Raw genomic sequence first — 14,457 nt, 5'->3', positions numbered from 1 at the left:
AACAGAATCATCATTCAGATAGTAACCGTTACACTCATGATTTGTGACAGGGAATTGTCATTCAACCACTCATTTGACTCTGGAAGTCTTGCTCCCGAGTGTTGTTTACATTTTATGCCAGATGTAAAGTCTACATTATTTTTGTTTTAATTTTAAAGAGTACAGAAGTCCCTACTTTGTTGTATCTACACGGAACAAACTATGGCTAGATTTGCATGATGATGAGAACACTGCAAGTATATAACTCCGATAGTTCAGAAGCCTTGAATTCTCTGTTGCTGGGTACTCCCAATGGATATAAATTTGCTGTAGTGTTAAAAATAAAAGCTTTCAGCATCAATGTATCATGTAGATATGAGATTGCCCAATGTTAGATTACTGCCTTACCGGATACTGCTAGACATGTCTTGCTTTCAAAACTTGGTTTGTAATTACGTTCAGTTTTATAGTGTGAAATATTTCACTCTACCTCCAAAGGCGTTTTAGTGTGAAACATATTTTTGTCCTTGAGTTGCTCAAATTACACATACATTAATGTTGCTTCTGTAGGCGAGAACGTGTTACCCAATGTCTTCATTCAATAATTTATATCTTCTAGGCATCGTGAATAAACAAACGATAGCTTTACATGTCAAAGACCCTCCTGTTCTCAAGTATAGTATACACTTATCCCCCGGTCAATTTTAAACATTTAATTTTCCCTTTTCTAATTAAATAAAATAAATTTACAGAGAGAGGCGAGAGAGAGTTGAAAGAAGAAAAAAAGTTTTCATATACAATCCATACATTTGATTTAGAAAGCAATCAACGGTAGAAAAGGACTGTTGCTTTTATTACTGTCTATTACATATGTTTATTTATCCAGAATGCACATAACCCTATTTTAACATGTTATAATACAACACAGCTTCATGTAAATCATTGTCGGTCACCATTTCAATACAAAAGTAATAATGTTCTAAACAAGCAAAATATTAGAACAGAATATAACCAATCATCTTATAGGAAATATCAAAATTATCCATGTTTAACTCACCCAGCAGGAGTAGCTGGTTCATCAGTAGGAACAAGACTCATCAAATCACCAAGTAAATCCGGCATAGGCACGGCAGGTGGAGGTGATGGCGGTGCAACGGATGCCGAGGTTGAAATAGCACCATTGGCAGGATTTGCAGAAGATGACTCAGAATATGCTGTTTCACTTCCCGCAGGATACTCTTCATCTTCAGCTTTCTGGGCTGAGGTGTGTGCACGGGTTACAAATGCATCTGGAGGCTTGTGATAAACTGAAGATAATGTAATAATGTTGACAAGGAGCTCATCAAGTAGAGACGAATCAAGTTGGTTTGAGTCATCAGTTATCACAGGTTTCTCAGCTAACACAACATCCTTAGCTGCCTGAGAAAGACAAGTTAGGACCATTAAATGTTACAGCTCAAAATTGATATTCAAAGGAGAAGTTATTCTTAATATATAAAAGTAGATACATAGGTTTACTCACATTGTTTCTAAGTTATTTCTCTTCTTCTACTAACACCATGTTAGCACCAACGCTTACTTGGCAAAATTTTAGAATTCACCACTCAAATCTTGCCAAATCAACTTTTATTTTCACATAAAAAAAACACAAAAAACAACTAAAAAACACAATAAAAACCAACAAATTAACTTTTTCCAAATCAATCCTTATTTTTAAAACAACAAAAACACAAATTAACATTTACCCCAACAAAAAGCTCTCAAAATCAAAGAGCTTATTACCTTTCTCAAACCCTCACCCTCTTAGTACCTCTCCGTACCAAGATTCTATTTCCTCCATCCTCTTCCGGTCCCATTCTATTTCCTCCATCCTCTTCCGATCCCATGAGTCATTGTTTTTTTCTCAAAACAAATTGTACATCGCGATGTCCATCTCCGGCGGAGCCGCATTGCATAAATTGCAGAAACCAGGGCAAACTCCATTCCTCATCTTGTGGTTTTCCTGCCAGAGCTCGATTCTGGGTCTCAGACCAACGTCACCATTCGGCGCCGCCAACGTAAAAAATTTGTCTCAGGTATCTTCCTAAAGATTTTCAACTTTGCCTTTACTCTTCTCATTGTTCAATATCATTTTCAATAGCCCTATTTATATGTTATAAATAATAACATTTTAATTGTGAACTCATTGCAAGTAGCACAAGTTTATGTATTCCTCTTTTGTAAACGGTTCTCCAGAGCTCGATTCTGGGTCTCAGACCAACGTCACCATTCGGCGCCGTCAACGTAGGAAATTTGTCTCAGGTATCTTTCTAAAGATTTTCAACTTTGCCTTTACTCTTCTCATTGTTTAATATCATTTTCAATAGCCATATTTATTTGTTATAAATAATAACATTTTAATTGTGAACTCATTGCAAGTAACACAAGTTTATGTATTCCTCTTTTGTAAACGGTTCTCCAGAGCTCAATTCTGGGTCTCAGACCAATGTCACCATTCGGCGCCGCTAACGTAGAAATTTGTCTAAGGTATCTTCCTAAAGATTTTCAACTTTGCCGTTTACTTTTCTCATTATTCAATATCATTTTCAATAACCCTATTTATTTGTTATAAATAATAACATTTTAATTGTGAACTCATTGCAAGTAGCACAAGTTTATGTATTCCTCTTTTGTAATCGGTTCTCTAGAGCTCGATTCTGGGTCTCAGACCAACGTCACCATTCGGCGCAGCCAACGTAGAAAATTTGTCTCAGGTATCTTCCTAAAGATTTTTAACTTTGCCGTTTACTCTTCTCATTGTTCAATATCATTTTCAATAACCCTATTTATTTGTTATAAATAATAACATTTTAATTGTGAACTCATTGCAAGTAGTACAAGTTTATGTATTCCTCTTTTGTAAATGGTTCTGTCCAACACTCACAACCAAAATTAATGTGCATTTAAAACTATTGCTCCCTATATACTATCGATTGCAATATTTCATCATCAAATTATAAATTGTTATTTTACATGTGGAGTACTTCTTCCACAATTTACATTTACGTACCACATGTGCAATATTGCTTCTACAATTTACTTAGAATGTATTATCATTCTTTGACCATGTCTTATTCTCTTTGTTGTAAAAGAATTTGCAGTGGTAATGACAGACCGGAAGAGTTAATACCCAAAATTGTTAGATGAAAATTAACCAATCATTATTTAGTAAAATATTTTAAAAAAATTAAAACAAAATACTCTTATCTAATATTATTCAATTGAAACATCAAGTACTAATTAAATGCAATAAACATACATTAAAAGTGTCATAATAATAATTATAAAAATTTCAGTTACAAATATTTAAATTCTACAACTTATACATATTAAGACTCTTACTACTCTTCATTTTTTAATCTCTTATACTAATTGTCAAAAATTCCTCAAATTTAATATAACATTTTTATATGTTTTTCATTCTCATTCATTTATTTTTTTCATTATTTACAAACAAAAAAACCGCAAGAAAAGATAAAGTGTAGCCATTAATGCAAATCAAAAAATGAAAAAAAAATGCAGTTTTGTATAACTCTAATATAAATAACCTATGTCTTTTTTAAAAATAAATAAATTCAAAATCTATTTATAATATGTTTTCTAAAATATTTTTAATATAACATTTATTAAAATATACTATATAGTATAAATAATCCACCTCTCCGCGTATTGCGGGTCTCATTCTAGTTTGAACAAAAGGTTGATCATAGGAGTTTGTGCTTAATAGTAGATTCCCATAACCAACTTATACAACTAATAACAAAATGGTAAACTTTTTGTTTTGCTTCGAACAATTTTAGGAACCTTTCTAGGAATACACTAGTCAATAAAGTTGAGCGAGAGAGAGAGAGAGAGAGATTTCTTAGATTTTTTGAGGAAGAAGAAAGTATCATGGTCCATAACATACAGACAAAGGAATACACACAATTATCTAAGATATATCAATTTAAATTATAATTTTGAAGAAAAAGATCTCACAGATAAAGGTTTGCATACTACGTAAAACAGAGGTTCTACAACTCAATTTTGGTAGAGAAAGATCAGTTTGTTTGACACCCTTCCTATATAATTCAGAGATGGCATTTTGAGGACACACTGAAAATGGGGTGTGAAAGTAGTGTCTAGATAATAATATATCAAGAAATTTCACTATGCTCTCCATAAAACTTTTAATTTTAGAATCTTTTCGAGAACTTCAATTGGTCCATAAATAAGGGGTTCAGTTCTTGACAAGTATGTTGTATGGAATATAAGGCAGTAGCTGAATCATCTGTTGTGGGCCCTCAGTACCTGAATCATCTCTAATTTGATTGCACAACGACCAATTGCGCGAACAGCCTTTCTAAAAAAATCGACATCAAAGGACTAAAGAAATCAAAACTAGCCCCTTGCTTAACAAGTTAATATAATACATGAGAATGCAGCCACTGATAATTAATATGCAACTGTTAAGCTGCAATTCAGCACTAAGCGAATGAAAGATATACAAGTCTCATCAGTGTAACAAGATAACTTGCTATTTATAAAAAAAGATACAGAAAAGAACATATTTCATTAATGAAAGGACAGAAGGTCCAAATACGAACTACATAAAACAAGAAATAAGTAAAAATAGCTTGAAATGAATCTCAACTTTTCCATTTTCACATAGATAGGATCATTGTCCTTGCAGAAAAACACCTGCAGATATATAATAAGCCCAATCTCCAAACTAGAGAAGAGATGTTCTTCACTAGTGCCCAAATGTGCTATTTCTTAATGAAGAATTCAACAAAATCGGTTTTAGATCACCACCTTAATTTCATGGGCAAGAATTGGTGGTCTTCTTTGTACCATAAGATTGATATTCCGCAGGGCTACATATTGTATTTCGGGTTCTGCATAGAGTAATATCACAAGAGGAGGAGCCATCTTTTTACAGAGATTTCGAACCACATCAATGCTGGTGATGAGAGCAAACCACATAAAATGTGATCTCTAATGTGTAATGCAAGATAATAAGTAAAGGAAAAAAATAAATAAACAAAATTTACCTTAACAACTGATAGTACAACTGCACAATTAGCATGCTATAACCTTGGAGTAACTCTTTCTACTATGTTTTCAGCCTCACGAGCATTGGTTGCCTTGTATCTAGAGAGAACATCCAAGATAAAAAAATTGACCCCATCTGGTCATTAAGTAAAAACAAGAGATATTAGCTTAACTTAGAACAATATGGAATCGAATACGGAAATAGAAATGACAGGATGATGTACATGACAACAATAAAAATATTGCACTTAAATTCATATATCCTTCTTTTTTTTTTTCTTTTTAACTTTCCAGCTTCTATTATTTTTTTCTTGATTTAGAGCCAGCATTCCAGCTCTGCAAATCCCTGCATTAGATCACGATCATATTCAATTCTAGCTAACATGTGATTTCACCATATTATAAGATAAAGTAAGTAACAATGATAAGTGTCTTTAAAGTTTTGGTGCACATATTAAGAAAATATTAAGACTAAGATTACATTATTATCACAGAGGACAAGTGAGAATGTAGCTTGGCCTTTATCACTTTCTATAATAATGTAGAAATGCTAAAGTTAGTAGCATCATCCTCTATATGCTATATCTTTGCATTGTTCATATTAATATAAAACTCATTCAGAATTCTTATTTCTTCTGATCTCTTCTCAAATTCATAAAGCTAGTTAAGATATGGGTTTTACTGGAGAATTGGTAAGAGGTGTCTTCTCCAGAAATGGTTCTGCTGCATCATACGAAAGCAAAGTGAGTCTCTCAAAAATGCTATATATATATATATATTGATCATATCACAAATTTTGTTACTTTTTCTCAGGGTAGGCGAAATTCAACAGAAAATCGAAGATGGGGTTCTGTTAGATCATACTTGTGTGGAAATGAATTCAATTCAGTTGTGGCAGAGGAGGATTCAGCTTCACTTAAGAGTTCTGAAGTTACAGTTGTGGAGGAAGCTTTTTTGTCTTTTTTAACAGGAAAAAGAGACGAGATTGAAGAAAAGAGAGGGAGATACAAATATAGAAGAGATATGAAGATTGGGTGAGAAATCTAGCAAAACAAAGAATAAAGTAATTTTTTTAGTATTTTTTAGATTTGTTTATTTTTTTTGGTATGAATGATTGATTAGAATTTGTGGAGAGATAAATAATTTTGGTAGACGTGTTTTTGTTTTTGTTTTTGTTTTTTAAATTATTTAAATTTTAAAATGATAAAATTAAATATTTTGATTAATATAAAAGAGTAATTTTTGTCTAATATATTAAAAAAGGTATTTAAGTCTTTTAAAAAATTAAATAAAAAAATATTTTTTTATTTTTATTAAATTATAAGAGTATTTTAGTAAAGTCAATGAGTTATAACTCAAATGACATAGTCTCTCCATACTCAATTAAGAGGTTGCTTATTTATCTATATTTTAAACGTATCGGTATGTATGAATTTACTATCGTATCAAAGCAAATACCAAACTACAAAAAAAAAAAGAAAAATAATTTTAAATATAAAAATGAGTTTACATTTATTTTCGGGCAATTTACCAAAATAAATAATTTGGCTTCCAATTTTACCAGACTCCTGCCGCGAGACCCCTGATGTAGTTTCTAGCCATTTTGCATATCAACATAAACCACACCAGGGGTGTAGCGGTAGATGTTTGCAATTCACACACAAACTGCGACACCCCTATCGTAGATTATGTGCAGTTTGATTTCAAACGTAATCTGCGAGACCCCTGCAGTAGTTTATGTTCATTTGTAAACCATGGATCACTTGTCACAGTTTATATAGTTTATAAAAAAGATGCATTTTAGTATCCATTTTGCAAATGAATTCAGCAAACGCTCAGGAAATCAAGTTTATCCTTATAAACAAAATAGTGCTTGTACACACCATATGAGAGGGGGAGAGCGAGTGAATGAGAGGGGGGAGAGGGGGGACACTGGGAGGGGTGGGATTCGGGTTCTCCAGTCACGCGCAAAGGATCCTAGGGTTTGGAATTGAGAAGACTACCATCGCCTGGAAAATGAGTCTTTTTCTGTGTTTGTGGATAACTTACCGGAGGATATTTCAAAGAAGGAGTTATATCATTTGTTCTGCTGGACAGGACGGATTAACGACATATATCTTGCTCGTAAACATAAATTAGGAGTGGTGGATCTCTTTGCTTTTGTCCGGTACAACACGAAGGGCGGTCCGCTGAAGGCGATTACGGAGATGAATAATATGAGATTACGTGGGAAGATCGTATCTGTAGGTGAAGCTAGGTTTCGCAGACAACAACAGGAGAGGCCTCGGCAAGAGCAGGTGGAAAAGAGGTGACTATGGCACAACATGTGGAAATGAAGACGGATGGTAAGAGCGTCACTGACCAACCTGCGAATGGGCGGATAAAGAGGGCTGAAGTGTCGATAGCGGCAGAAAATATGGATTGGTTAGTGCAGAGTCTGGTAGGAAGTACTTTGAAACCTTTTGACCATCAATCGTTGAGAAGGGCAATTTGCAAAAGTGTGTCTCATGTTGTGGACGTAAGCGAGTTAGGTGCCTGTAAAGTGTTAATCACGTTTGAGTCTGTGAACCATGCAGAAGAGGTGTTCACCTTCAAGTTGGATATGCTGTTACAGTTCTTCCATAAAGTTTGGAGATGGGAGGAGTCAGAACGTTGTGAGACCAGAAGGGATTGGTTGGAATGCTACGGGATGCCTCTACACGTATGGTCAGTAGGAACGTTTAAAACCATGGGTGGATTGTGGGGTGATGTGATTAGATGTGATATAGGTTCAGGATTAGGATCATTTTTTAGAACTAGACGGATTCAAGTTGACACAGGCACTCTTGACGTCATTTGGGATTGGATCCACATCTCAATCGGTGATAGTGAATTTGATGTTTATGTTAAAGAAGTGGAGTATGAGGCCGGTGGTGCAGAAAGTCCGATACGGGAACAAGTTGAATGGGCTGGGGTATTGAACTCTGTCGATAGGGGTAATAGTCGATTGAATGAGGTGGTGCTGTGGGATCCGGTGGCAGACCGGAAGATTTTCAAGGATAACATGATTGACGGTGAGGAGGGTATAAAGGTAATTGATGAGGTGCTCCTTAATGATTTAAATTTTAAAATCATAATTCGAATGAAGGTTTTAACGTTATTGATACGGATAGCTGTACTAAAAGTAATGGGAAGGAGGATTTTGGGGAAGCTGGTTTGGTTGAGGAGGAGAGTTCGGAGAGAACAGTTACGCAGCCTTTGGACGTGTGTGAAGGTAGGGTGCATGGGGATATAAGGCTAGGTGGAGTGAAGGATTTTGGCTTCTCATATAGGGAGTATACAAAGGACGGTAATGCTGGGGGGGCGGTCTGGGCTTGGTGATAAGTGGCCCAAATACACAAGGCGAGGTAGGTAGGCTGAACCAAAAAAGGAGTTGGGAGAAAGGGGAAGAGGCTAATGCGGATGGCTGCATGGACGTAGGGTGTGTTGGAGATTCAAAAGAGGTAAGGTGGGCTGGACTGGATAGAGCACCGGGTCGGGCTGAATGTGCGGGTATCAGCAAGCATGATGGGAAGGGCACGGTGCAGGCATGGGCGCCTTGTTCACACGCAGTGCGACGCCGACCAGGATCACTTGCGATGGATGAGGCGGTTGCGAGGAGGACTGAGATACTCAAATTGGAGCCTTCGATGGCTGATGCACGATGCGCCATGGCTAGGGAGGACAGGGACGCTGGTACCGGGGAAGGAGGTCGGGTGGCGGCGCCCTTGGTGGAGAAGACACGGACGCTGATGGAACCAGACGAAGAGGGACCGACCGGCCTATCTTGTGGCAACAATGTTTCGAACCTGGCTCAGGAGTATGAGGATTCGAGGGTTTCAGGATTAGTTGCACAGAACGCAGAGGGGCAAGTTATGGGTAACGTGGAATCCAAGACAAGGGCAGAGGCAGGGCAGGGGACGGGACGGGACGGCTGAAGACAGAAATACGATGCTTGATCAGTTAAAAGAAAACGAGAAAACTTGGGCTTTAGCAGTAGAGTCGGGTGCTGTGCTATATGATGAAGAAGTGGATATCATGGCGATCTTGCAAGCGCAGAATGAAGAATTAGCGGTAAAGAGAAAGATGGTGAAACAAAAGGAAAAGGCACGAAGAAGTCGGCCGAAGAATCAAAATAAAGTGTGTAAAAATCTTGTTAAATGATTTTTAGCTGTTGGAATATTTGGGGGTTGAGGGGGAACGGTAAATTGAGTATGATAAAATCTTTGAAGAACTATTATAAGCTAAACATGTTAGGGTTGATTGAAACTAAGAGGCAGGCTTTTACTAAATTTGATGTTGTAAGAGTTTGGGGCTATAGTTCTGTGGGATGGGAGTACGTGGAGTCGGCAGGGGCCTCTGGGGGTTTATTGCTCATTTGGGATAGTGACTTTTTCAAAGCTGTCAACTGTTATAAGGGGGAGAGGTGGTTGTGTGTTGAAGGAGTGATGTTGAAAAATAATTTTAAATGTGCTCTTTGTTTGGTGTATGGGGCGCATAAGAGGGAGGAGAAGCGGGTTGTTTAGGAGGAGTTGAGTTATGTTGCGGGTTTGTGTCAGGTGCTTGTCTGCTTCTTCGGAGATTTTAATGAGGTACTACATATCGAAGAGCGCAAAGGAGCTAGTAGTGTACCGGTGTCAGCGGAAGAGTTTAAAAATTGGGTACAGGATATGCAGTTGGTGGATCTGCCTTTGAATGATAGAAAGTTCACGTGGTTCAGGGGACGATCTTGCAGTCAGATTGATAGGGTTTTGGTCAATATAGAGTGGGTCAGGCATTTCCGGATGTTCGACTAAAAGGTGGGCCTAGAGGGCTGTCAGACCACTGTCCGTTGATTGTGGAGGATAAGAGAGTTGGTGATGGGCCACGTCCGTTCAGAAGTCTGGATTCCTGGTTTACGCATGAGGGTTTCCTGAGTATGGTTAAGAATGAGTGGAAAAGTTTGGGAGAGGCTCAGTTCACTAGTAAGTTGAAGGCTTTAACGGGTCTTCTACGTTTATGGCACAAGAACAATTTTGGGGGCATGGATAAGAGGCTGAAGACGATTGAGGAGGAGATTACGAAACTGGATACTATGGTTAGTGATGGTGTTTATAATAGCACGACGGAGGCTAGGAGGAAGGCGTTGGTGAGCTTTTGCGAGAAGTGGTATGTTAGGAAGGAGGTACACTGGAAGAAGATGTCGAGGTCTCAGCATGTGAAGTACATGGATAAAAATACTAGGTATTTCCACAACATTGCATCGGCTAGAAGACGGAATAACAGGATTGATGCTCTGATGATTCATGGACGGGTAGTGCGGAATCAGGCACGCATAAAGGTTGCAATTAGGGAGTTTTACAAAGACCTGTATCGGCAAGAGTTTGCTCCGAGGATTGGCTTTCGGGATGGGCTGGTAAGACAGATTGATGGAGCGGAGGCCATTGCTTTGGAGGTGATGCCATCTGTGGAGGAAATTAGGGAGGCGGTTTGGGACTGTGAATCTTCTAAAGCCCCGGGTAGTGATGGATACAATTTGAACTTCATCAAACGATGCTGGGAGGATATTGGCCAGGAGTTTACTGCAGCAGTGATGGATTTCTTCCAAAGTGCTAAGTTACCAAATGATGCAAATGTCACGTGGGTGACGCTAGCTCCGAAGTTTGTGGGTGCTAAAGAGATCAAGGACTTCAGACCTATTAGCATGGTGGGGTGTATGTATAAGGTGATTTCCAAGGTCTTAGTGCGGCGAATGAGAACGGTAATGCCGGATTTGGTAGGGGAGACACAAAGTACTTTTGTTAAGGGTAAGAAGATACATGACGGCGCCCTCATTGCTTGTGAGACAGTTCAATGGATCAAGATGAGAAGAAAGCAGGCGACAATCATAAAACTAGACTTTTAGAAAGCCTATGATAGAGTGAGATGGAGCTTTGTGGATCTGGTACTTCAGAAGATGGGGTTCGGGCAAAGGTGGAGGAATTGGGTGAAAGAGTGTGTCAGTACGGCCTCTATGTCTATACTGGTGAATGGTTCACCTTCCAAGGCTTTTAAAATGGAGAGGGGTTTAAGACAAGGGGATCCACTTTCTCCTTTGTTGTTTGTGCTCGTGGTTGATGTATTGCATAGAATGTTGGGGGAAGCTGTTAGGAATGGGCACATAGCTCCATTGCTGGTCGGACACGATCATATTGAACTGTCCCATCTCTAGTTCGCAGATGATACTATCTTGTTTTGTCCTCCGGAGACAGAAACAATTGTGAATTATAAGAGGCTACTGCGCTGTTTTGAGTTGATGTCTGGTTTAAGCATCAATTTTGATAAGTCGAACTTGATCCCAGTTAATTGTGATCAGGAGTGGGTAGAGCATGTCTGTGGTATTCTGGGGTGTAATCAAGCGGCGCTACCGATTCGATACCTCGGTATTTTGTTGGGAGCAAACCCTCGATTAGTGAAAACTTGGAAGCCGATCATAGACAAGGTGGAAGAGAAGCTCAGCCTGTGGAAAGCAAAGGTATTAAACAAAAGCAGGTAAACTAGTTCTTATTAAATCGGTCTTGAATAGCCTGCCGGTTTATTACCTCAGTCTGTACAAGATACCAAAGGCGGTTGCTAACAAGCTCATTGCGCTTCAGAGAAGCTTTTTGTGGTGTAAGGATGATGGTACTCATGGTATACCCCTAGTGAAGTGGGAGGTGGTCCAGGCCCCAAAAAAGATTGGAGGATTGGGGGTGGGAGATGCAGTAATCAGGAACACAACGCTGTTGTTCAAATGGTGGTAGCGTTTCTCAAAGGAGGATTGCCCGTTGTGGAAGAAGGTAGTGTGTTCTTGCAATAATTTAACCCCTAATGCTATGCTATTTACTCAGACTCTTCCAGTGAAGGGAGGCCCATGGAAAGACATATGTCAGTTAAATATAGCAGAACAACAGGTAAAAGAAAAACTTATTAGTGGTCTGGCGATGGAAGTAGGGAACAGAAGACGGATGCGGTTTTGGGAAGATAATTGGGTGCAAGGTGGTCCTCTTAAAGCAAGTTTTCCAAGGCTCTTCTCTATTTCAAACCAACAAGGATCAATGATAGGGGACTATGGGTTCTGGGATGGAGTAGAGTGGATTTGGAACTTCTCTTGGAGGAGAGAGTTGTTCCAATGCGAGATGGAGTTAGTTCATCAGCTTCATGAGAGGTTAAGGCCAGTGGCACTATCAGCTGGCAGAGAGGATAATATTGTATGAAAATTTGATAATAAAGGAATTTTTTCTACTAACTCTTTTCTGCAGGTGTTGCAAGCGGAGACTTTCTCGGAAGAGATTACGAGCTACAGTTTCACTAGATCAATTTGGGGAGGAGTGGTACCTTCGAGGATTGAGCTTTTTGGCTGGTTCGTTCTGATTGGCAAGGTAAACACTAAAGAAAGGTTGAGCAGACTAGGCGTGCTTCATCAAAATGATAATTTATGCTCCCTGTGTAAGAAGGAAGTGGAATCTGTGCATCATTTGTTTCTTGGGTGTGAGTTTACGTGACAGGTATGGGATGCTTGGCTCAGACACTTTGATAGACCGTGGGCGGTACCAGGAACCATGAAAGGACTTTTTGAGAGTTGGCTTGGCATACAGAACAGAAAGAAGGAGGAGTGGCTGTTATTAGTTAGTTTCTTTGCAGTGATTTGGAATATTTGGATAGAGAGAAATGATAGAATCTTCAATAACAGAGAAGCAGGTGTTGAGCACATTCAAGAAAGGACGTTTTTGATCTACAAGGAGTGGTATGGTATTGATCCTCTTGGTTGTTGATGGCTCTGCCGGAGATGACCAATGTTCATCTTTATATATTTTATTTTACTTTATTTCTGCTATATTACTTTCTTGCTCCACTCCAATGTGTTGACCTTTCTTTGTTTCAAAAAAAAAAATTATTTTGGTAAATCGCCTTTTATTTTTAGGCCTGTTTCTTTCCTTTTGAGTCCTTTCTCATCGCTTTTACTTATTTAAAGTAAAGTCGAAAAAAAAAAGACATTTTTTATGGTTGATTATGAAGATATGCCTAAAGTTTTAAATATTATATTGAAACAAAAAAATTCACTATATGTAATTAAAGTAAGAAAATAGATGGATAAAAAATTTTAATTTTTGTATTCTATTTGCTAAGACATGATATCATGCATTTTCAGCTTAAAAAATTAGTTACAAGATTATTAATTACCATGATTAAAATTATATTATATATATATATATACATACATAAAAAAAATGAGATATAGTTGTCCTTACATAAAAAAAAAAAAAAAAAAAAAAAAAAAAAAAAAACCATGAAGGAATTCTGACTAATTTGCACCACAGGACAGCCAAGAAGAATGCAAAATAATGCAAAGACAAAAAAAATACAAACTTGATGTAAAAACTTAATTATAAATTATTTAAAACTAAAAGTAACAAGAGAATCAATAAGGTGAAATACTACTACTGAATTCTATTCACGAAGCTTGAAAAATATTTGTAGAGAGAGGTAGAGTATTTATACACCCATTGTAACAGAATTAGTAATCACTAATACAACTAGCCCTAGTATATATACTAACTTCCAATTAGATGTTCATATTGTCTCAAGTTACCATGTTTTTTGCATTGTGTCTTCCTGAAACTGAAGTTGCAATTATCATTTTATTTTTTGTGTCAGTGAAAAATGTTGGTATTGATGTAAGATTAAGCACACACTATTGAATAACTTACTTCAAAAATGTCTATTTACTGATTCAGTTCTTAAAAGCATAATACAATAGACGAGAGGGCTTTCTAAGTATGAATAACCAAACAAGCATCGAAGAGGGAACACAAAATTAATAACCATCGATACAAAAGGTTAAGAAATAGAATACAGACTTTCAAAGAAAGACCTTAACTCAACTCGAAGGCAGAACCCAAGAAGCTCATAACCAATCTTTTAATTATCCTAGAAGGCTCATCCCCTAGCACCAATAGAAAAACACCAGCTTCGAAGGGTCATTGCTGTTCACCAGCATCTTACTTTTGGTTCTAAGAGAAGCATCAGAGAAAGTAGAGAGAAAGAGAGTGTGAGTCAAGACACAAGTGATTAAATAATAGAATGAGCAACTATTCTTCATTTTATATTTTATGGTTCAAGATTTTTATGATGATCTTCTAGATATTTAAAAAACATACTATGTTGTTATGAAGATCCATTTATTTAGTTTTTTGGTACTACTTTGAGTTTTGACTGATTTCTGTTTCAATGTATTGTAATGTTGGTATGCAAATTAGCCGTGTTGGTTCTGCACTGGTTCCTGTTTGATCTGGATAGGTAACTTGCATTTAAAACGATGTTTTAATGTGCTTGAAATTCTGATAGTCTGATTAACTGTGACGATGACATAATCTATCTGACTGTAAA

At 37.3% G+C, this 14,457-nt stretch overlaps 1 protein-coding gene across 1 annotated transcript; it reads right to left on the bottom strand.

Moving 5' to 3' along the window:
• Window positions 1-1,032: 1,032 nt before the first annotated feature.
• Window positions 1,033-5,086, bottom strand: LOC148570372 (beta-adaptin-like protein C). Its single transcript, XM_088507899.1, has 4 exons — window positions 5,052-5,086; window positions 4,813-4,960; window positions 4,284-4,360; window positions 1,033-1,402 (listed from the first exon to the last, which is right to left on the bottom strand). The coding sequence occupies exons 1-4, from the start codon at window positions 5,084-5,086 to the stop codon at window positions 1,033-1,035; spliced, it is 630 nt and encodes a 209-aa protein (XP_088364025.1).
• Between the last annotated feature and the right edge of the window lie 9,371 nt (window positions 5,087-14,457).

This window comes from Arachis ipaensis, chromosome B3 (assembly GCF_059453495.1).
Source record: "Arachis ipaensis isolate K30076 ecotype BB chromosome B3, ASM5945349v1, whole genome shotgun sequence".
NCBI classification, from domain to species: Eukaryota; Viridiplantae; Streptophyta; class Magnoliopsida; order Fabales; family Fabaceae; genus Arachis; species Arachis ipaensis.
This window is presented reverse-complemented; position numbering and strand designations above follow the sequence as displayed.